Source organism: Nannobrachium achirus (genome assembly GCF_963921795.1).
Source record: "Nannobrachium achirus genome assembly, chromosome: 16".
NCBI lineage: Eukaryota > Metazoa > Chordata > Actinopteri > Myctophiformes > Myctophidae > Nannobrachium > Nannobrachium achirus.
In genome coordinates this window covers 1908813-1931331 of record NC_137823.1, presented here as the reverse complement: position 1 = coordinate 1931331, position 22519 = coordinate 1908813, and the positions used below count along the sequence as shown (strand labels likewise).

General features: G+C 39.7%; 1 protein-coding gene across 1 annotated transcript; it reads left to right on the top strand.

Moving 5' to 3' along the window:
- The first annotated feature begins 16542 nt into the window (after positions 1–16542).
- On the top strand, positions 16543–21649 carry LOC308300671 (F-box only protein 30-like). The gene is made up of 3 exons (XM_080744554.1): positions 16543–16608; positions 17818–19911; positions 21076–21649. The coding sequence occupies exons 2-3, from the start codon at positions 17851–17853 to the stop codon at positions 21268–21270; spliced, it is 2256 nt and encodes a 751-aa protein (XP_080600680.1). The 5' UTR covers positions 16543–16608; positions 17818–17850; the 3' UTR covers positions 21271–21649.
- The last annotated feature ends 870 nt before the right edge of the window (positions 21650–22519 follow it).

The following is a 22519-nucleotide window of genomic DNA, read 5'->3' as shown; positions in this document are numbered from 1 at the left end:
CAGCAGACATACAAGCTCACGTCGCAGATGCAAACGTTGTGAGCTTGTAGATCACACTCGGCTGTGGCGCCGGAAGCTCCGTGCAACTTCTGCGCAATGCACGATGGGATGTTGGAAAGTTGTGGATACTTTAGCTATTGAAAAATAGCAGATCTACAAGCTTGCAGCGCTGCACCGAGTGCCACGCTGCGAGCTTGTAGATCTGCTATTTTTGAAAAGTCGTGAAAATGTGTGCAAATCTTTGAATATATGTATTTTTTTAAGCAAACATTTGTAACTCAAATTTAGCTTCTGGGGGGGGGGGGGGGGGGGTCCCTGGAACTAAATATTTTGAGATGGGGGTCCGTGGCCAAATACATATAATTTTGGGGGTCCTTCACATGAAAAGGTTTGAGCACCACTGACATAGAAACAAAACTAAAAAACCTTAGAAGGGTTTGAAATACTGGTATTCAAAGACTTTTTCAAGATTTTTTAAAAATAGCAGATCTACAAGCTAACTTGGTGCCACGCTGTGAGCTTGCATATGTGCTATTTTTCAATCGTTAAAGTACCCAGGGCCCAGAATTTGGTGCGACACCCCTGCCTTCCTCCATCCGTTCTCTCTGCCTGCACTCTCTTCTTCACCTCTCTTCCACACCCCCCACCAGTTTGGATCTAGAGGACCCCAGGTATTAAAACTCCTTCACCTCCACCATCTCTACTCCTTACATCCGTTCTTCACGACTCACATATTGTTTTACTCCTGCGGATCTTCATTCCTCTTCTCTCCGGTGCATGCCTCCGCCTCTCCAGACTCTCTCCTGTTCCCTTCTGGCTGACCTTGAAGACCTTGAAGACCCATAGAATATTCTTTGTGGAACCAGCGAGTCATGTGTAACTGGAGGCCAGAATCTCTCGAGTTACCCATACTTGGAAGGAACCAGCTGCCAACCAGGGAGGAACCGGAGGATGAATAAATGTAATGATGAACCATTCATTTAAGCTCTCCATAGGACACATGACTCCATACCTTAATGCAGGGGTCTTCGACAGGGGGTCCGGGACCCCTAAGGGGTCCTCAGAGTCACTACAGGGGGTCCTCCAAATCTGTGTGTGATAGAAACTTTTTTTTCTCCTTTTTTATATCAACCACTTGAACCCTAGCGTCCATATTCTGAGAACATTAGCCAAAAATAGCCGATCTACCAGCTCACAGCGCCTCGCAGCGTGAGGCGTTGTGAGCTCGTAGATCTGCTATTTTTGGCAAAGAGGTTTTGTAGAGGAGAAAAAGAGCAGACCAAGTACAGAGTGAAAGGCCAACTTTATTAAGTATTGACGGTTCAAGTGGTTAAATATCTGAACACTCAAATTGACATAAATCCAAAATACACTGATTGTGCTGTCAAACAATGAAACTACATGGAATCTAAGAGAAGGTTGTGGGGGTCCCTGCTTCATCTCTCGCTCAACTAAGGGGTCCTTGGCCTGGAAACGTTGAAGACCCCTTCCTTAATGTATAAATAATAATACAACATTATAAGAATAAAGTGAGAAGTGAGTGTTCTCTCTCTCTCTCTCTCTCTTTCTCTCTCTCTCTCTCTCTCTCTCTCTCTCTCTCTCTCTCGATCTACAAGCCCAACTGTATAGCTCAGTCATAAGTTTACAGTCACATCAGCATTAGCATTCATTTTTATGACAGCAAATTAAGAAACAAGACACACACACACACACACACACACACACACACACACACACACACACACACACACACACACACACACACACACACACACACACACACACACACACACACACACAGGCAAACTAAAAGATATATCAGTAAAAATGTACACATTTCCCAGTAATTTGGGATGTTTCCTAACAATGGAAGTTATCAGAATGTATTCAAGACAAAAGGCAGTGAAAATATGATTGTTTTAAAAAAAGTGGTCTTGTGTCTCAGTTTACCCCAGCACCAGGGTAAAATGAGACAGACCAGAGAAATCAACGGGGTAAAGTGATCCACTCGCCTTTTTCACTTTAAAACTACCATGAAAACACAAAAACCCGGTTAACCAGGTTAAATATGCACAATACAAAAATGTACATTAAAGCAGACATTCTTTTCATAGGGTTTGTCCTGTCATTTTCACCCATGTGTCAAATAATGTGTAACATGGGCAGAAAGAAAAAATGAAAAAGCCTATAAAAAATTGATAGAAGGGTTTACCAAACTTTCCTCAGTTGATTCTTATGTATTTTTCCTGCAGAATGCATTTCTGCAAAGTATATTGTTGTATTGTGCATAACTAATGAGATAATTATCATATTTAGGCAAGAATGCTAATTATCTAATTAATTGCACAATACAATATATATATATATATATCAGAAATGGATTCTACAGGGGAAAATACATAAGAATCAACTGAGAAAAGTATGGTACACCCTTTAATCAGGTTTTTACAGCTTTCTCCCTGTCTATCATGTTGGGATAATGTGAGATAGTGTCTCACTTTACCCCGAAGCAATTGTCTCACTTTACCCCACAGCCACATTTTGGGAAAAGGGATATCTTTTATCAATTCAGGGTAATCTTCAGCTAGCATCTATCACATTGATTTATAAGTTGGTAGTTCATCAACATGTATGATATAAAATGTTCTCCCTCCAACAACAGCTGATTATGTTGACAGCAAGAAAATTTACTTTTACATGCAAAAAACATTTTTTTGGTGAAAAAAGCATGTTTTCTCTCTCTCTTCATGGCAAGTGGGGAATTCAAGGGGCTTGAAAATATAATGTTCACATGACCACAAATGTGTTCCATTGCCAAGATACAGGGGGTGTCTCAGTTTACCCGGTGTCTCAGTTTACCCCGCTCTCCCCTACTCAAGTCTCCATGGCATGAGTAATCAATAGGAGAAAAAAAGTCATTTTGGGGGTGAACTACTCCTTTAAGTCTAAATGAATGGCTGTGCTGGGAGCATAGATGGGATCGCAGTAAGCCATGTGTCATGGCTGCCCTCTACTGGCGAAAACGGGAATTTATTTATCGAGCCTAAAGCTGCACACTTTAAAGCGTGGACCCTTTTAATTGACACACAGCTAATACATTATAGTTTACCATTATTGATCTCGCAGAAATATTCAGTATTTTTTCCCCCTGGACCAAGCTGGACAGCCCAAGTCCTCTCTCATATTATTCACATGCAAACAGGAAAGAAGAGTAGCAAATAGCCTACAAGTAAAAGTAAATGTATTTATTTATACAAATACAATAAAATAAAATAAAAATCTGAATGGCCAGGGACCACCTGCAATACCTCACCACCGGTTGAAACCCCATGTATGATTCAACATATGATTCAACATATGAGTCAGCTCACAAAACACGAATTTGCCACAACTGCTCTGATCTGGCACTGGATGCGACGCATTGTGAGCTTGTAGATCAGCTATTTTCAAAATATTTGCATATATTTTTATATTAAAACTTCAAATGGGACCTTCTGCATAATGAGTAGTCTACTTTTATTTTTTATACTTTTACTAAAGTAGGCCTATATTAGCCTAGGCCTATATAGCTGTATATATTTTTTTTTAATTCTGGACTTTAACTTAACACAGTTCTTCTAACCGGAGTGAAGCCATCCGACTTTGCAAAACGGGAGGTGAAGTGAGCCGACGATCAAAGTTCGCTGCGCATCATGTAGTGTAATTACCGTAGGAGCTCGCTGGGGCTGTGACGAAAGCAGGCAATGGTCCTGAAAGATACATAACGTATCTTTTGAGTGTTTTATCAACACAAAGCAGCTCTACGGTTTACCCTATAACTCTATGGGTTTACCCAGAGGAAAGTAACTAATTATTTACTCAAGTACTTTTAATTTACCAGAGTAATTTTTTTTCTCAGCTTGTAGATCTGCTATTTTCAAACATTAGTAGGCCTATTTTTACTTTTTCTACTTTTACTTTTATTCCAATACTTTTGTACTTTTACTCAAGTACATTTAGATTTTTTACTTGTAACAGAGTATTTCTATATTGCAGTATTTATACTTTTACTCAAGTAATGAATGTGAGTACCACCTCATACTATAATCCAACAATAATAGTAGGCCTAATAATAATAATAATTAATTGGCTAATCATTGACAGCAACTTAAAAAAAAAAAAAAAAATCAGTGACCTCATTTTGATTGAATAGTCATGATATTTGAATATTCATGATATTTGACATCTATCTATCTATCTATCTATCTATCTATCTATCTATCTATCTATCTATCTATCTATCTATCTAACCATTACGGCCAAGACCCTTGCAAATTAATGCTGTCCTTTGCCGCAGCGTGATTCACACTTGCAAGGGAATTCCGTCCTTGTCCCTTTTATGCACATATATGAAGTACCCTGGTGTCATAAATATTAAGCCCAAATCTGGGAATGCCCATATATGGACTTATTGTGTCAATCTCATGTGGTCTATGACATCAGACATCTATGATGTGAGACATCAGTCATCTCCATATTTAGGAAAATATGGCCAGATTTTGGCCAACTTAAACAACCAACCAGGCATTGGCTGTCTGTCTGTCTGTCTGTCTGTCTGTCTGTCTGTCTGTCTGTCTGTCTGTCTGTCTGTCTGTCTGTCTGTCTGTCTGTCTGTCATATATTACTTAGACAATTTCTCTGAAAATAAAATAAAAAAAGACTCCAAATATAGGTTTGTTCACAATTCCAATTGGAATCAACTCACATTATCCAACTGTACATGTGATAACAATTTTTTAAGGTTTTATTGTAGAAAGTGCCTACAGGTAATATAGTAATAATATAGTAATATAGACTTTCTATGGAAAACTTCCTTCATAGGTTTGTTCACCATTCCAATGGGAATCAACTAACAATGTCCCAATATACCTCTGATAATAGTTTTGTAAGGTTTTACAGTGGAAATGTGGAGTAATATAGCTCCAAAGTGGCCTACAAGTACATATTTTAGACGATTTCTCTAGACTTTGAGCATTAACCAAAAAACTTCCTTCATAGGTTTGTTCACCATTCCAATTGGTATCAACTAACAATGTCCCACTCTACCTCTGATAATAGTTTTGTAAGGTTTTACAGTAGAAAAGTGGAGTAATATAGCTCCAAAGTTGCCTACAACGCACATATTTTAGACACTTTCTCTGGACTTTGTGCATTAACCAAAAAACTTCCTTCATAGGTTTGTTCACCATTCCAATTGGTATCAACTAACAATGTCCCACTCTACCTCTGACAATAGTTTTGTAAGGTTTTACAGTGGAAATGTGGAGTAATATAGCTCCAAAGTTGCCTACAACGCACATATTTTAGACACTTTCTCTGGACTTTGTGCATTAACCAAAAAACCTCCTTCATAGGTTTGTTCACCATTCCAATTGGTATCAACTAACAATGTCCCACTCTACCTCTGATAATAGTTTTGTAAGGTTTTACAGTAGAAATGTGGAGTAATATAGCTCCAAAGTGGCCTACAACGCACATATTTTAGACACTTTCTCTGGACTTTGTGCATTAACCAAAAAACTTCCTTCATAGGTTTGTTCACCATTCCAATTGGTATCAACTAACAATGTCCCACTCTACCTCTGATAATAGTTTTGTAAGGTTTTACAGTAGAAAAGTGGAGAAATATAGCTTCAAAGTGGCCTACAACGCACATATTTTAGACACTTTCTCTGGACTTTGTGCATTAACCAAAAAACTTCCCTCATAGGTTTGTTCACCATTCCAATTGGAATCAACTAACAATGTCCCACTCTACCTCTGATAATAGTTTTGTAAGGTTTTACAGTAGAGAAGTGGAGAAATATAGCTTCAAAGTGGCCTACAACGCACATATTTTAGACACTTTCTCTGGACTTTGTGCATTAACCAAAAAACTTCCTTCATAGGTTTGTTCACCATTCCAATTGGTATCAACTAACAATGTCCCACTCTACCTCTGATAATAGTTTTGTAAGGTTTTACAGTAGAAAAGTGGAGTAATATAGCTCCAAAGTTGCCTACAACGCACATATTTTAGACACTTTCTCTGGACTTTGTGCATTAACCAAAAAACTTCCTTCATAGGTTTGTTCACCATTCCAATTGGTATCAACTAACAATGTCCCACTCTACCTCTGATAATAGTTTTGTAAGGTTTTACAGTAGAAAAGTGGAGTAATATAGCTCCAAAGTTGCCTACAACGCACATATTTTAGACACTTTCTCTGGACTTTGTGCATTAACCAAAAAACTTCCTTCATAGGTTTGTTCACCATTCCAATTGGTATCAACTAACAATGTCCCACTCTACCTCTGATAATAGTTTTGTAAGGTTTTACAGTAGAAAAGTGGAGAAATATAGCTTCAAAGTGGCCTACAACGCACATATTTTAGACACTTTCTCTGGACTTTGTGCATTAACCAAAAAACTTCCCTCATAGGTTTGTTCACCATTCCAATTGGTATCAACTAACAATGTCCCACTCTACCTCTGATAATAGTTTTGTAAGGTTTTACAGTAGAAAAGTGGAGAAATATAGCTTCAAAGTGGCCTACAACGCACATATTTTAGAGACACTTTCTCTGGACTTTGTGCATTAACCAAAAAACTTCCTTCATAGGTTTGTTCACCATTCCAATTGGAATCAACTAACAATGTCCCACTCTACCTCTGATAATAGTTTTGAATGGTTTTACAGTGGAAATGTGGAGTAATATAGCTCCAAAGTTGCCTACAACGCACATATTTTAGACACTTTCTCTGGACTTTGTGCATTAACCAAAAAACTTCCTTCATAGGTTTGTTCACCAATCCAATGGGACTCAACTAACAATGTCCCAATGTACCACTGATAATAGTTTTGTAAGGTTTTACAGTGGAAATGTGGAGTAATATAGCTCCAAAGTGGCCTACAACGCACATATTTTAGACACTTTCTCTGGACTTTGTGCATTAACCAAAAAACTCCCTTCATAGGTTTGTTCACCATTCCAATTGGAATCAACTAACAATGTCCCACTCTACCTCTGATAATAGTTTTGTAAAGTTTTACAGTAGAAAAGTGGAGAAATATAGCTTCAAAGTGGCCTACAACGCACATATTTTAGACACTTTCTCTGGGCTTTGTGCATTAACCAAAAAACTTCCTTCATAGGTTTGTTCACCATTCCAATTGGTATCAACTAACAATGTCCCACTCTACCTCTGATAATAGTTTTGTAAGGTTTTACAGTAGAAAAGTGGAGTAATATAGCTCCAAAGTTGCCTACAACGCACATATTTTAGACACTTTCTCTGGACTTTGTGCATTAACCAAAAAACTTCCTTCATAGGTTTGTTCACCATTCCAATTGGTATCAACTAACAATGTCCCACTCTACCTCTGATAATAGTTTTGTAAGGTTTTACAGTAGAAAAGTGGAGTAATATAGCTCCAAAGTTGCCTACAACGCACATATTTTAGACACTTTCTCTGGACTTTGTGCATTAACCAAAAAACCTCCTTCATAGGTTTGTTCACCATTCCAATTGGTATCAACTAACAATGTCCCACTCTACCTCTGATAATAGTTTTGTAAGGTTTTACAGTAGAAAAGTGGAGAAATATAGCTTAAAAGTGGCCTACAACGCACATATTTTAGACACTTTCTCTGGACTTTGTGCATTAACCAAAAAACTTCCCTCATAGGTTTGTTCACCATTCCAATTGGAATCAACTAACAATGTCCCACTCTACCTCTGATAATAGTTTTGTAAGGTTTTACAGTAGAAAAGTGGAGAAATATAGCTTCAAAGTGGCCTACAACGCACATATTTTAGACACTTTCTCTGGACTTTGTGCATTAACCAAAAAACTTCCTTCATAGGTTTGTTCACCATTCCAATTGGTATCAACTAACAATGTCCCACTCTACCTCTGATAATAGTTTTGTAAGGTTTTACAGTAGAAAAGTGGAGTAATATAGCTCCAAAGTTGCCTACAACGCACATATTTTAGACACTTTCTCTGGACTTTGTGCATTAACCAAAAACCTTCCTTCATAGGTTTGTTCACCATTCCAATTGGTATCAACTAACAATGTCCCACTCTACCTCTGATAATAGTTTTGTAAGGTTTTACAGTAGAAAAGTGGAGTAATATAGCTCCAAAGTTGCCTACAACGCACATATTTTAGACACTTTCTCTGGACTTTGTGCATTAACCAAAAAACTTCCTTCATAGGTTTGTTCACCATTCCAATTGGTATCAACTAACAATGTCCCACTCTACCTCTGATAATAGTTTTGTAAGGTTTTACAGTAGAAAAGTGGAGAAATATAGCTTCAAAGTGGCCTACAACGCACATATTTTAGACACTTTCTCTGGACTTTGTGCATTAACCAAAAAACTTCCTTCATAGGTTTGTTCACCATTCCAATTGGTATCAACTAACAATGTCCCACTCTACCTCTGATAATAGTTTTGTAAGGTTTTACAGTAGAAAAGTGGAGTAATATAGCTCCAAAGTTGCCTACAACGCACATATTTTAGACACTTTCTCTGGACTTTGTGCATTAACCAAAAAACTTCCTTCATAGGTTTGTTCACCATTCCAATTGGTATCAACTAACAATGTCCCACTCTACCTCTGATAATAGTTTTGTAAGGTTTTACAGTAGAAAAGTGGAGTAATATAGCTCCAAAGTTGCCTACAACGCACATATTTTAGACACTTTCTCTGGACTTTGTGCATTAACCAAAAAACTTCCTTCATAGGTTTGTTCACCATTCCAATTGGTATCAACTAACAATGTCCCACTCTACCTCTGATAATAGTTTTGTAAGGTTTTACAGTAGAAAAGTGGAGTAATATAGCTCCAAAGTTGCCTACAACGCACATATTTTAGACACTTTCTCTGGACTTTGTGCATTAACCAAAAAACTTCCTTCATAGGTTTGTTCACCATTCCAATTGGTATCAACTAACAATGTCCCACTCTACCTCTGATAATAGTTTTGTAAGGTTTTACAGTAGAAAAGTGGAGTAATATAGCTCCAAAGTTGCCTACAACGCACATATTTTAGACACTTTCTCTGGACTTTGTGCATTAACCAAAAAACTTCCTTCATAGGTTTGTTCACCAATCCAATGGGACCCAACTAACAATGTCCCAATGTACCACTGATAATAGTTTTGTAAGCTTTTACAGTAGAAAAGTGGAGAAATATAGCTTCAAAGTTGCCTACAACGCACATATTTTAGACACTTTCTCTGGACTTTGTGCATTAACCAAAAAACTTCCCTCATAGGTTTGTTCACCATTCCAATTGGAATCAACTAACAATGTCCCACTCTACCTCTGATAATAGTTTTGTAAGCTTTTACAGTAGAAAAGTGGAGAAATATAGCTTCAAAGTTGCCTACAACGCACATATTTTAGACACTTTCTCTGGACTTTGTGCATTAACCAAAAAACTTCCCTCATAGGTTTGTTCACCATTCCAATTGGAATCAACTAACAATGTCCCAATGTACCACTGATAATAGTTTTGTAAGCTTTTACAGTAGAAAAGTGGAGAAATATAGCTTCAAAGTTGCCTACAACGCACATATTTTAGACACTTTCTCTGGACTTTGTGCATTAACCAAAAAACTTCCCTCATAGGTTTGTTCACCAATCCAATGGGACCCAACTAACAATGTCCCAATGTACCACTGATAATAGTTTTGTAAGCTTTTACAGTAGAAAAGTGGAGAAATATAGCTTCAAAGTTGCCTACAACGCACATATTTTAGACACTTTCTCTGGACTTTGTGCATTAACCAAAAAACTTCCCTCATAGGTTTGTTCACCATTCCAATTGGAATCAACTAACAATGTCCCACTCTACCTCTGATAATAGTTTTGTAAGGTTTTACAGTAGAAAAGTGGAGTAATATAGCTCCAAAGTGGCCTACAACGCACATATTTTAGACACTTTCTCTGGACTTTGTGCATTAACCAAAAAACTTCCTTCATAGGTTTGTTCACCATTCCAATTGGTATCAACTAACAATGTCCCACTCTACCTCTGATAATAGTTTTGTAAGGTTTTACAGTAGAAAAGTGGAGTAATATAGCTCCAAAGTTGCCTACAACGCACATATTTTAGACACTTTCTCTGGACTTTGTGCATTAACCAAAAAACTTCCTTCATAGGTTTGTTCACCATTCCAATTGGTATCAACTAACAATGTCCCACTCTACCTCTGATAATAGTTTTGTAAGGTTTTACAGTAGAAAAGTGGAGAAATATAGCTTCAAAGTTGCCTACAACGCACATATTTTAGACACTTTCTCTGGACTTTGTGCATTAACCAAAAAACTTCCTTCATAGGTTTGTTCACCATTCCAATTGGTATCAACTAACAATGTCCCACTCTACCTCTGATAATAGTTTTGTAAGGTTTTACAGTAGAAATGTGGAGTAATATAACTCCAAAGTTGCCTACAACTCCATATTCTACTTAAACAATTTCTCCGGACTTTGAGCTTCAACCAAAAACCTTACAAAACTATTATCAGAGGTACATTGGGACATTGTTAGTTGAGTCCCGTTGGAATGGTGAACAAACCTATGAAGGAGGTTTTTTGGTTAATGCACAAAGTCCAGAGAAAGTCTATATTACTGTATTATTACTATAGTAGTTGTAGGCCACTTTGAAGCTATATTTCTCCACTTTTCTACTGTAAAACCTTACAAAACTATTACCAGAGGTAGAGTGGGACATTGTTAGTTGATACCAATTGGAATGGTGAACAAACCTAAGAAGGAAGTCTTTTGGTTAATGCACAAAGTCCAGAGAAAGTGTCTAAAATATGTGCGTTGTAGGCAACTTTGAAGCTATATTTCTCCACTTTTCTACTGTAAAACCTTACAAAACTATTATCAGAGGTACAGTGGGACATTGTTAGTTGATTCCAATCGGAATGGTGAACAAACCTATGAAGGAAGTTTTTTGGTTAATGCACAAAGTCCAGAGAAAGTGTCTAAAATATGTGCGTTGTAGGCCACTTTGGAGCTATATTACTCCACATTTCCACTGTAAAACCTTACAAAACTATTATCAGAGGTACATTGGGACATTGTTAGTTGAGTCCCATTGGATTGGTGAACAAACCTATGAAGGAGGTTTTTTGGTTAATGCACAAAGTCCAGATAAAGTGTCTAAAATATGTGCGTTGTAGGCAACTTTGAAGCTATATTACTCCACATTTCTACTGTAAAACCTTACAAAACTATTATCAGAGGTAGAGTGGGACATTGTTAGTTGATACCAATTGGAATGGTGAACAAACCTAAGAAGGAAGTTTTTTGGTTGATGCACAAAGTCCAGAGAAAGTGTCTAAAATATGTGCGTTGTAGGCAACTTTGAAGCTATATTTCTCCACTTTTCTACTGTAAAACCTTACAAAACTATTATCAGTGGTACATTGGGACATTGTTAGTTGAGTCCCATTGGAATGGTGAACAAACCTATGAAGGAGGTTTTTTGGTTAATGCACAAAGTCCAGAGAAAGTCTATATTACTGTATTATTACTATAGTAGTTGTAGGCCACTTTGAAGCTATATTACTCCACATTTCTACTGTAAAACCTTACAAAACTATTATCAGAGGTAGAGTGGGACATTGTTAGTTGATACCAATTGGAATGGTGAACAAACCTAAGAAGGAAGTATTTTGGTTAATGCAAAAAGTCCAGAGAAAGTGTCTAAAATATGTGCGTTGTAGGCAACTTTGAAGCTATATTTCTCCACTTTTCTACTGTAAAACCTTACAAAACTATTATCAGAGGTACAGTGGGACATTGTTAGTTGATTCCAATTGGAATGGTGAACAAACCTATGAAGGAAGTTTTTTGGTTAATGCACAAAGTCCAGAGAAAGTGTCTAAAATATGTGCGTTGTAGCTTGTAGGCCACTTTGGATTATATTACTCCACATTTCCACTGTAAAACCATTCAAAACTATTATCAGAGGTACAGTGGGACATTGTTAGTTGATTCCAATTGGAATGGTGAACAAACCTATGAAGGAAGTTTTTTGGTTAATGCACAAAGTCCAGAGAAAGTGTCTAAAATATGTGCGTTGTAGGCAACTTTGAAGCTATTTTTCTCCACTTTTCTACTGTAAAACCTTACAAAACTATTATCAGAGGTAGAGTGGGACATTGTTGGTTGATTCCAATTGGAATGGTGAACAAACCTATGAAGGAAATGTTTTGGTTAAAGCTTAAAGTCCATAGAAAGTCTATATTACTGTATTATTACTATAGTAGTTGTAGGCCACTTTGAAGCTATATTACTCCACATTTCTACTGTAAAACCTTACAAAACTATTATCAGAGGTACAGTGGGACATTGTTAGTTGATTCCAATTGGAATGGTGAACAAACCTATGAAGGAGGTTTTTTGGTTAATGCACAAAGTCCAGAGAAAGTGTCTAAAATATGTGCGTTGTAGCTTGTAGGCCACTTTGGAGCTATATTACTCCACATTTCCACTGTAAAACCATTCAAAACTATTATCAGAGGTACAGTGGGACATTGATAGTTGATTCCAATTGGAATGGTGAACAAACCTATGAAGGAAGTTTTTTGGTTAATGCACAAAGTCCAGAGAAAGTGTCTAAAATATGTGCGTTGTAGGCAACTTTGAAGCTATTTTTCTCCACTTTTCTACTGTAAAACCTTACAAAACTATTATCAGAGGTAGAGTGGGACATTGTTGGTTGATTCCAATTGGAATGGTGAACAAACCTATGAAGGAAGTGTTTTGGTTAAAGCTTAAAGTCCATAGAAAGTCTATATTACTGTATTATTACTATAGTAGTTGTAGGCCACTTTGAAGCTATATTACTCCACATTTCTACTGTAAAACCTTACAAAACTATTATCAGAGGTACAGTGGGACATTGTTAGTTGATTCCAATTGGAATGGTGAACAAACCTATGAAGGAGGTTTTTTGGTTAATGCACAAAGTCCAGAGAAAGTGTCTAAAATATGTGCGTTGTAGCTTGTAGGCCACTTTGGAGCTATATTACTCCACATTTCCACTGTAAAACCATTCAAAACTATTATCAGAGGTACAGTGGGACATTGTTAGTTGATTCCAATTGGAATGGTGAACAAACCTATGAAGGAAGTTTTTTGGTTAATGCACAAAGTCCAGAGAAAGTGTCTAAAATATGTGCGTTGTAGGCAACTTTGAAGCTATTTTTCTCCACTTTTCTACTGTAAAACCTTACAAAACTATTATCAGAGGTAGAGTGGGACATTGTTGGTTGATTCCAATTGGAATGGTGAACAAACCTATGAAGGAAGTGTTTTGGTTAAAGCTTAAAGTCCATAGAAAGTCTATATTACTGTATTATTACTATAGTAGTTGTAGGCCACTTTGAAGCTATATTACTCCACATTTCTACTGTAAAACCTTACAAAACTATTATCAGAGGTACAGTGGGACATTGTTAGTTGATTCCAATTGGAATGGTGAACAAACCTATGAAGGAGGTTTTTTGGTTAATGCACAAAGTCCAGAGAAAGTGTCTAAAATATGTGCGTTGTAGGCAACTTTGGAGCTATATTACTCCACATTTCCACTGTAAAACCATTCAAAACTATTATCAGAGGTACAGTGGGACCTTGTTAGTTGATTCCAATTGGAATGGTGAACAAACCTATGAAGGAAGTGTTTTGGTTAATGAACAAAGTCCAGAGAAAGTGTCTAAAATTTGTGCGTTGTAGGCAACTTTGGAGCTATATTTCTCCACTTTTCCACTGTAAAACCATTCAAAACTATTATCAGAGGTACAGTGGGACCTTGTTAGTTGATTCCAATTGGAATGGTGAACAAACCTATGAAGGAAGTGTTTTGGTTAAAGCTCAAAGTCCATAGAAAGTCTATATTACTGTATTATTACTATAGTAGTTGTAGGCCACTTTGAAGCTATATTACTCCACATTTCTACTGTAAAACCTTACAAAACTATTATCAGAGGTACAGTGGGACATTGTTAGTTGATTCCAATTGGAATGGTGAACAAACCTATGAAGGAGGTTTTTTGGTTAATGCACAAAGTCCAGAGAAAGTGTCTAAAATATGTGCGTTGTAGGCAACTTTGGAGCTATATTACTCCACATTTCCACTGTAAAACCATTCAAAACTATTATCAGAGGTACAGTGGGACCTTGTTAGTTGATTCCAATTGGAATGGTGAACAAACCTATGAAGGAAGTGTTTTGGTTAAAGCTCAAAGTCCATAGAAAGTCTATATTACTGTATTATTACTATAGTAGTTGTAGGCCACTTTGAAGCTATATTACTCCACATTTATGCTGTAAAACCTTACAAAACTATTATCAGAGGTATATTGGGACATTGTTAGTTGATTCCAATTGGAATGGTGAACAAACCTATGAAAGAAGTTTTTTGGTTAATGAACAAAGTCCAGAGAAAGTGTCTAAAATATGTGCGTTGTAGGCAACTTTGAAGCTATATTTCTCCACTTTTCTACTGTAAAACCTTACAAAACTATTATCAGTGGTACACTGGGACATTGTTAGTTGTGTCCAATTGGAATGGTGAACAAACCTATGAAGGAGGTTTTTTGGTTAATGCACAAAGTCCAGAGAAAGTGTCTAAAATATGTGCGTTGTAGGCAACTTTGGAGCTATATTACTCCACATTTCCACTGTAAAACCATTCAAAACTATTATCAGAGGTACAGTGGGACCTTGTTAGTTGATTCCAATTGGAATGGTGAACAAACCTATGAAGGAAGTGTTTTGGTTAAAGCTCAAAGTCCATAGAAAGTCTATATTACTGTATTATTACTATAGTAGTTGTAGGCCACTTTGAAGCTATATTATCTATCTATCTATCTATCTAGGTCGTCCTCAGACGAGCCCTCCATCGTTGTTTCCAGTCATCTCGGTTCTCCATACATCTGGGTTCTCCATATTACTCCACATTTATGCTGTAAAACCTTACAAAACTATTATCAGAGGTATATTGGGACATTGTTAGTTGATTCCCATTGGAATGGTGAACAAACCTATGAAGGAAGTTTTCCATAGAAAGTCTATATTACTATATTATTACTATATTACCTGTAGGCACTTTCTACAATAAAACCTTAAAAAATTGTTATCACATGTACAGTTGGATAATGTGAGTTGATTCCAATTGGAATTGTGAACAAACCTATTGTGGAGTCTTTTTTTATTTTATTTTCAGAGAAATTGTCTAAGTAATATATGACAGACAGACAGACAGACAGACAGACAGACAGACAGACAGACAGACAGACAGCCAATGCCTGGTTGGTTGTTTAAGTTGGCCAAAATCTGGCCATATTTTCCTAAATATGGAGATGACTGATGTCTCACATCATAGATGTCTGATGTCATAGACCACATGAGATTGGCACAATAAGTCCATATATGGGCATTCCCAGATTTGGGCTTAATATTTATGACACCAGGGTACTTCATATATGTGCATAAAAGGGACAAGGACGGAATTCCCTTGCAAGTGTGAATCACGCTGCGGCAAAGGACAGCATTAATTTGCAAGGGTCTTGGCCGTAATGGTTAGATAGATAGATAGATAGATAGATAGATAGATAGATAGATAGATGTCAAATATCATGAATATTCAAATATCATGACTATCCAATCAAAATGAGGTCACTGATTTTTTTTTTTTTTTTTAAGTTGCTGTCAATGATTAGCCAATTAATTATTATTATTATTATTATTATTATTAGGCCTACTATTATTGTTGGATTATAGTATGAGGTAAAACCAGTGGTACTCACATTCATTACTTGAGTAAAAGTATAAATACTGCAATATAGAAATACTCTGTTACAAGTAAAAATTCAAAATGTACTTGAGTAAAAGTACAAAAGTATTGGAATAAAAGTAAAAGTAGAAAAAGTAAAAATAGGCCTACTAATGTTTGAAAATAGCAGATCTACAAGCTGAGAAAAAAAGAAAATACTCTGGTAAATTAAAAGTACTTGAGTAAATAATTAGTTACTTTCCTCTGGGTAAACCCATAGAGTTATAGGGTAAAACGTAGAGCTGCTTTGTGTTGATAAAACAGACTCAAAAGATACGTTATGTATCTTTCAGGACCATTGCCTGCTTTCGTCACAGCCCCAGCGAGCTCCTACGGTAATTACTACATGATGCGCAGCGAACTTTGGACGTCGGCTCACTTCACCTCCCGTTTGGCAAAGTCGGATGGCTTCACTCCAGTTTCTTCTAGGTTGCAGTATTGATATTTTTACTTGTAACACAGTTATTCTAGGTTGCAGACTTGCAGTATTGATACTTTTACTTGCGTAGCCTACTTTTTCCACCAATGAAGGCGAAGCTAACAGCAGCACGGACACACTGTTTGTGACGTCACGGTCGTATCCTTGGTATGATACCAACGAGATACCGTTCTAGGAAGGATGTAGCCTGTGTGTCTCCTACTAGTTGTACATTTCCATTCCAATGCAATCAAATCCAACGAATTTAAGTTTGCTTTGACCACTGATAAAACGACAAGGTAAGCAGATGTTGGCTTTCTTGCCTGGCGAATAAACGGATCAGTTGGATGTTCAATAGTAACACTGTAATAAACTGCTTTAACTTCTCAGCTGGCTGTTGTTGTGGCCTGACAATGAAAGCTAGCCTGCTACCGTTAGCCAGTATAAGTTGAGTTGTTATTAGAGCTGCACGACAAGCTCCAGGAAAACATTAAACTGCTTTATGTGCTCTTCTTGGGCTAAGGTGTTGTTTGTCAGCAAATCTCAAGAATTCCCCGCATGTAAACCAATAATATTACATTATACATGTTTGATAAGAAATAGGATAGGACTCTTCTTTGGTTAGCTGTCTGATATTCCACCGGTGCGTTCAGCTGTGCCAAAAAACGTGTGACTACCAAAATAAAGAGGGCTAATAGGTGTCCATATAACTGGCCCGTTTGACAGGCAAATGTAAATGTATTGTCCTGCATTCTTTTCAACCGTTATTATCTGCGTGGTCAGTCAATACCTCACCAACTTAGATGCGCTCCTCCTTTTGTGCTTTCTTGCTCTCATCGTGCAGATGAAGCATCAGAATTCCACAGTGGTGGAAAAACTACTCACATATTTTACAAAATGTTATAAAATGTTTATAAAAGTAGCAATACTGCAATAGCCTATAGAAATACTCTGTTACAAGTAAAAGTCCAGAATTCAAAATGTACTTGACTAACAGTAATACAGTATGAAAGTGTTGGCATGAAAATGTACTTCAAGTATCAAAAGTAAAGGTACAAAATGTTTGAAAATAGCAGATCTACAAGCTCGATGCGACGTTGTGAGCTTGTAGATCGGCTATTTCCAAATAGCCAAGGTATAAAATAGGGCTAAAGTGGTTTATGTACTTTAGTTTTAGTAACTAGTAGGCCTATCTAAAGTTTTCAAATAAATGTAGTTAAGTAAAAGTGCAACATTTGGATCCAAGATGTAGTGGAGTAGAAGTAAAAGTACTGGAAATTGGAAATACTCAAGTAAAGTACAAATATCTCAAAATTGTACTTAAGTATACATTACTTAAGTAAAAGTACTTGGTTACTTTACACCACTGTATTTCCACAGCTATTTGCAACCATATGCAGTGACAGTGTAAATGTAAATAATAAGAGTAGTTGAATGCACAGGTGCATGCACTCTTTCAAACGTTCAAAATTACAAACAACGACTAACGCTATTCCCTTCTTTGTCAGCTTGTTTTCCAGTCCTCTCACGTCCTGCTGAAGATGGAGGAACCCCACACCCACTGCATGTCCTGTGTGAACCAACGGTGCACGGCCAAGCCTAGTCCAGGCGTTTGTTGTGATCTTATCGCCTGTCCGCTGGCGTGTGGATCCGTGTTCCACTCGTGTAAAGCCACCGAGCACCGCCTCCTGTGCCCGCTGGAGAGGGTTCCGTGCCTGAACAGTGGCTTCGGCTGCCCCTCCACCCTGGTGCGCAGCCGCATGTCCGCGCACCTGGAGGTGTGCCCGGCGGGGGTGGTGTGTTGCACCATGGAGTGGAACAGATGGCCCGTCAGCTGTCTGGACTACACCTCCTACGAGACGCTGAGCCGGGGCGTGGAGGAGGTGGAGCAGCTGGACATGGCGCTCGCCCTTCAGGACCAGCGCACTTTGCTGGAGTCCCTCAAAGTGGTCGCCATGGCTCCCACAGCGGAGAGAGAGGCGCTTGTCGCAGAGAGCAAGCGGGACGACTCGGCCTCCTTGCCCGCAGCGTCTTCTGTGGCGCCCGCCTCTGAGGCGCCGTCGCGGTCGCCGCCTGCTCCACCGCAGCTGCACCCGCCGTGTTCGGCGAAAGAGAAAATAGCGAACGGGATTAACGGTCTGAACGAGGAGCACTACAGCAAGCTCTACGAGGCCACGGTGGAGACGGCGAGGAGTCTAGCTGCCGCCTTAGATATTTTCAGCAGCAGTGCCGGTTACTCTGACAACGGCGTGGCGGTTAAGAACGGGGTCACCGTACAGGACAGCGGGGAGAGCCGTGTCAGGAAAAGGGATCTTCACAAGGAGCCGGAAGCCTTGGCTGCTGTGGCTTGTGCCGCAAAAGAGATGGTTGAGCAGACTGTTTGTTGTGGCTGTTTGAGTGGAAGAGGGGCTCAGAATGGAGCGCAGATGCAGATCTCACATGCAGCGAAAGGACCGCTGTCGGGAACTATGGGAGCTTGTGTGCAGGAGGGCACCCACGTTGCTGCTCAGCAGCCCTCTGTTTTACAGCCGCTGAACTCTCCGCTGTCACCACCCCTGCCTGTCAGCCACGGTATCGCACAGAGGGCCGGTCACGTCGTCTTGGAGGACAGGGGGTTGGTGCTTTTAGAAGACCGAGGTCTGGAACGCAAACTGCACAATAACCAGTTCATCAGGGGCTTTGGCCAGTATTCACAGTCCAACGGAAGGAGGGCGTTGCTCCCCGGCCGCTCGCTCTGTAGGTTTTGTCCCAAAATGGAGGACAAAGCAGTGGATACGTCTGACCTGGAGCAGGAGGAAGACCCCATGGGTCTCGGGGAGATCGACTTGATCACGGCCGCCCTCCTCTTCTGCTTAGAAGAGTCCAGAGAATGTCGAAGGATCTCCGACACGATCTACGTCGACGGGTACCACGTCGACTTCGGCACGCAGACTTTCACGTTCCCAGCAGCGATCCTGGTGACCAACACCAGGGTGGGCGACATGGCTTCGGCGTCGGCCTGCGACCACGCCGCCCCCCAGCTCTCCTACCCCAGCCCCTTCCGCACGCTCCGCCTCGGCCTGGTCCTGGAGGCTCTGGAGGTGGAGGCGGTTCCGCACAACCGCTACCTGCCCCCCAACCCGCGCTACCAGCACATGTTCCCGTTTGTGTGCGGCCAGTCGTTCCGCAGGGACCAGTTCTCGTCGCACTTCACAAACGTCCACGGCGACATCCACGCGGGCCTCAACGGCTGGATGGAGCACCGCTGTCCGCTGGCCTACTACGGCTGCACCTTCTCCCAGCGGAGGTTCTACCCGTCCACCCGGGGGGCCAAGGTCGTCCACGACCGACAGCTGAGGTCCTTCGGGGTGCAGCAGTGCCCCGGGACGAAGCTTCAGAGCGCCTCCTGTTCCGACCAGTTCAGCGGGCTGCCCATCGAGATACTGTGGCATATAGCTGGGTTCCTGGACAGCTTCAGCCTGTGCCAGCTGTCCATGGTGTCACGGACTATGAGGGAGGTGTGTGGCAGCATGCTCCAGGCCAGAGGTATCGTGGAGCTACAGTGGGAGCGGGGGCGTTCCCCCAACATCCACGGTGCCGTGTCATGGCAGGTAAAAAACAGGGTAAGTGCTCGCACGCACGCACACACACACGACAGAGGATACCTGGGACTACGGTTATGCACAGAACTGTTGCTTGTCATGAGCGAGGCACAGAGTATGTGTGAGGATGACTGATTTATCCTGTATGCAACATGTGTGTGGTCACACCCAGCTCAGAGTCCAATGAGTTTGGATTCAGGCCAGGTGTGACTGCTTAAATCCTGATTGGTGGAAAACAGGGACGTGCTGGCCATTTGGAAAAGCGGGACAACTCCCGAACGGCCGGTTCATTCCCGGCCGGTCCAGGCCGGCCATTAGGAAAAAAATAAAAATAAAATGTCGGCCGTTCCATTTTGGGGGCTGGGCGGCCAACAAAGTAAATCGTCACTGTAGGGCAGAAACCTTGTATCTCCAAGTTTCAAATTTGTACATTTTTTGGCTTCACCATACAAGGCCGTCGCACAAAAGTAGTGAAAACAGCAGATCTACAAGCACACAACGCCTCGCACCGCGAGGCGTTGTGTGCTTGTAGATCGGCTGTTTTCACTAGTTTAAATCATTTTTAAAATGATAAATACAAAACAAACGGTTTTGGACATACAAGGTTTCCACCCAACAAAGACAAAATTTAACTCATGTAATTGGCCCACTGGCTTGTCACTTGTCATGATCTGAAATGGCACATCTTTGAGTAGCTACTCGCAATGAGGGCCTCTCCAACTCTTTTTCCCGGGCTGAATCAGGGGCCCAGCACTTCCCTGGTGGAAAATGTGTCATCTACCATCATCATTATGTTTATGACATCATCATGGGGAAAACATAAAAGCGGGAAAAGAAATCAAAGAAAAACTAGCTGCATTCTAAGCAGACTAGAGCTAAACCATGCACACATGCACTTTCAGGGTTTTAGGAACATATAGGTGGGGAGGCAACACAGAAGGGGGGGAACTTTTTTTTCCATTTCCACACAACTCCTCTAAATTATATTAATGACATAGTTCAATATTGAAAATCGGTGGTCCTCCCCTTTAATGAGACAACATTGCAATATGTAAAGGAAAACCATAATCCTCAAACGTTTACAATGCAACAACCTCTTTTGTTTTTGATTGACCTGTTTCAGGTGTGGAAAACATTTACAATGCAATATCCTCTTTGTTCATCTTCATAATTTTTCGGTTTCAGGTGTGGAAATTCAGCACTGGCTTCAGCCTGGTGTCTTCCTGGGGTTTCTCGGACCTCCCCAGCATGTCAGACCATCTTAGGAAGTGCCGCTTCAACACGGTTGACCGCAAGACGGAGCCCGTACCCCTCCCAGCCATGTGCACAGCGCGGGACGGACAGTCCCTCCGCCGAGTCCTCCGCCATATCAACACCTAACACCGGCCTGACCTTTCACAGACGCACCATGGTCACTGTGTAACTTAAAACCATTTAGAACGGGTACACATTATCATTATTTTATGCTTTAACTATTGGAAAAATCCTGAAAATTAGAATTTTGACCCGATTCTATAAGTGTCTTTTGAATCCTTCTAAGGTGTTTTGAAAAACCCTATGTTTCTATGTCAGCAATCTGGCCAGCCATCGTCAAAGAAAAGGTCCTTTTCACTTAACTGGAGCTCAGTTAGTCTGTTCTTGACTTGAGAGACTACTATGTCAGTGGTGCTCAAACCTTTTCATGTGAAGGACCCCCAAACTGATATTTATTTGGCCACGGACCCGCATCTCAAAATATTTAGTTCCAGGGACCACCCAGAAGCAAAATTTGAGTTTAAAAATACATATATTCAAAGATTTGCACACATTTTCACAACTTTTTCAAAAATAGCAGATCTACAAGCTCACAGCGCCGCGCTGTGAGCTTGTATATCTGCTATTTTTCAACAGCTAAAGCATTCAATAATCCTAGGCCTAAATGGGTTAAAATGTTAACGGTTTGATTTATTTTCTGTTTTAAGAGAAGATAAAAGGGCTGTAATACACAGGAGTCGAAGCACATGAGCCTTAATTAAAGATGTAACACATGACACTTGCTACTATAGTAGCCTACTGTTTAGTATTTACCTTTGCATGGATTTGGGTCGCAAATATCCCTATATTTTGGTAAAGTATTTTCTCTGAGTCAATATATATTATCTGTGAGATGAAGAAATGGAGTTGGACATGTTTTCACTGTCTTGCCTTTAGTCACAGCCACGGGATGAGCAAATTGTTTGCCATATTGCACCATTTTTGCATAACTGGAGTTATGCTAGCACTTTAAAGATTTGCTAATCCCTCCCATGTTACTCGATTATCCACTTTTACTAAAATGATATTCTAGCATTGAGGCTGACATTATCTGAATGCAAACTTGACCCATAAGACAAGTCAGTCTGCTGACTGGGTGAGTAGAATGTTGATGTCATGCAAGTCAAAACAGGACATGTACGCATGCGATTTTCCTACAATTTAATAAAATCTTTACCTCCTTAAGTGTTTCACGCATTCAGTTTAAGAGGGTTTTAATTCAAATAATTGATTTCAGAATGTTCTTATTGCCACTGAAAGTCAGTCTAATGATTGAATGGTTACTTAAGTAGACCAGGGGTCAGCAACCTTTTTGAAATGAAGTGCCATGTTTTTA

Excerpts from the sequence above, each read along its gene's own strand:
- LOC308300671 (XM_080744554.1), top strand. The coding sequence starts at position 17,851 with ATGGAGGAACCCCACACCCACTGCATGTCCTGTGTGAACCAACGGTGC. Across the intron at positions 19,912-21,075 it reads CATGGCAGGTAAAAAACAGG|GTGTGGAAATTCAGCACTGG; the intron begins GTAAGTGCTCGC and ends TTTCGGTTTCAG.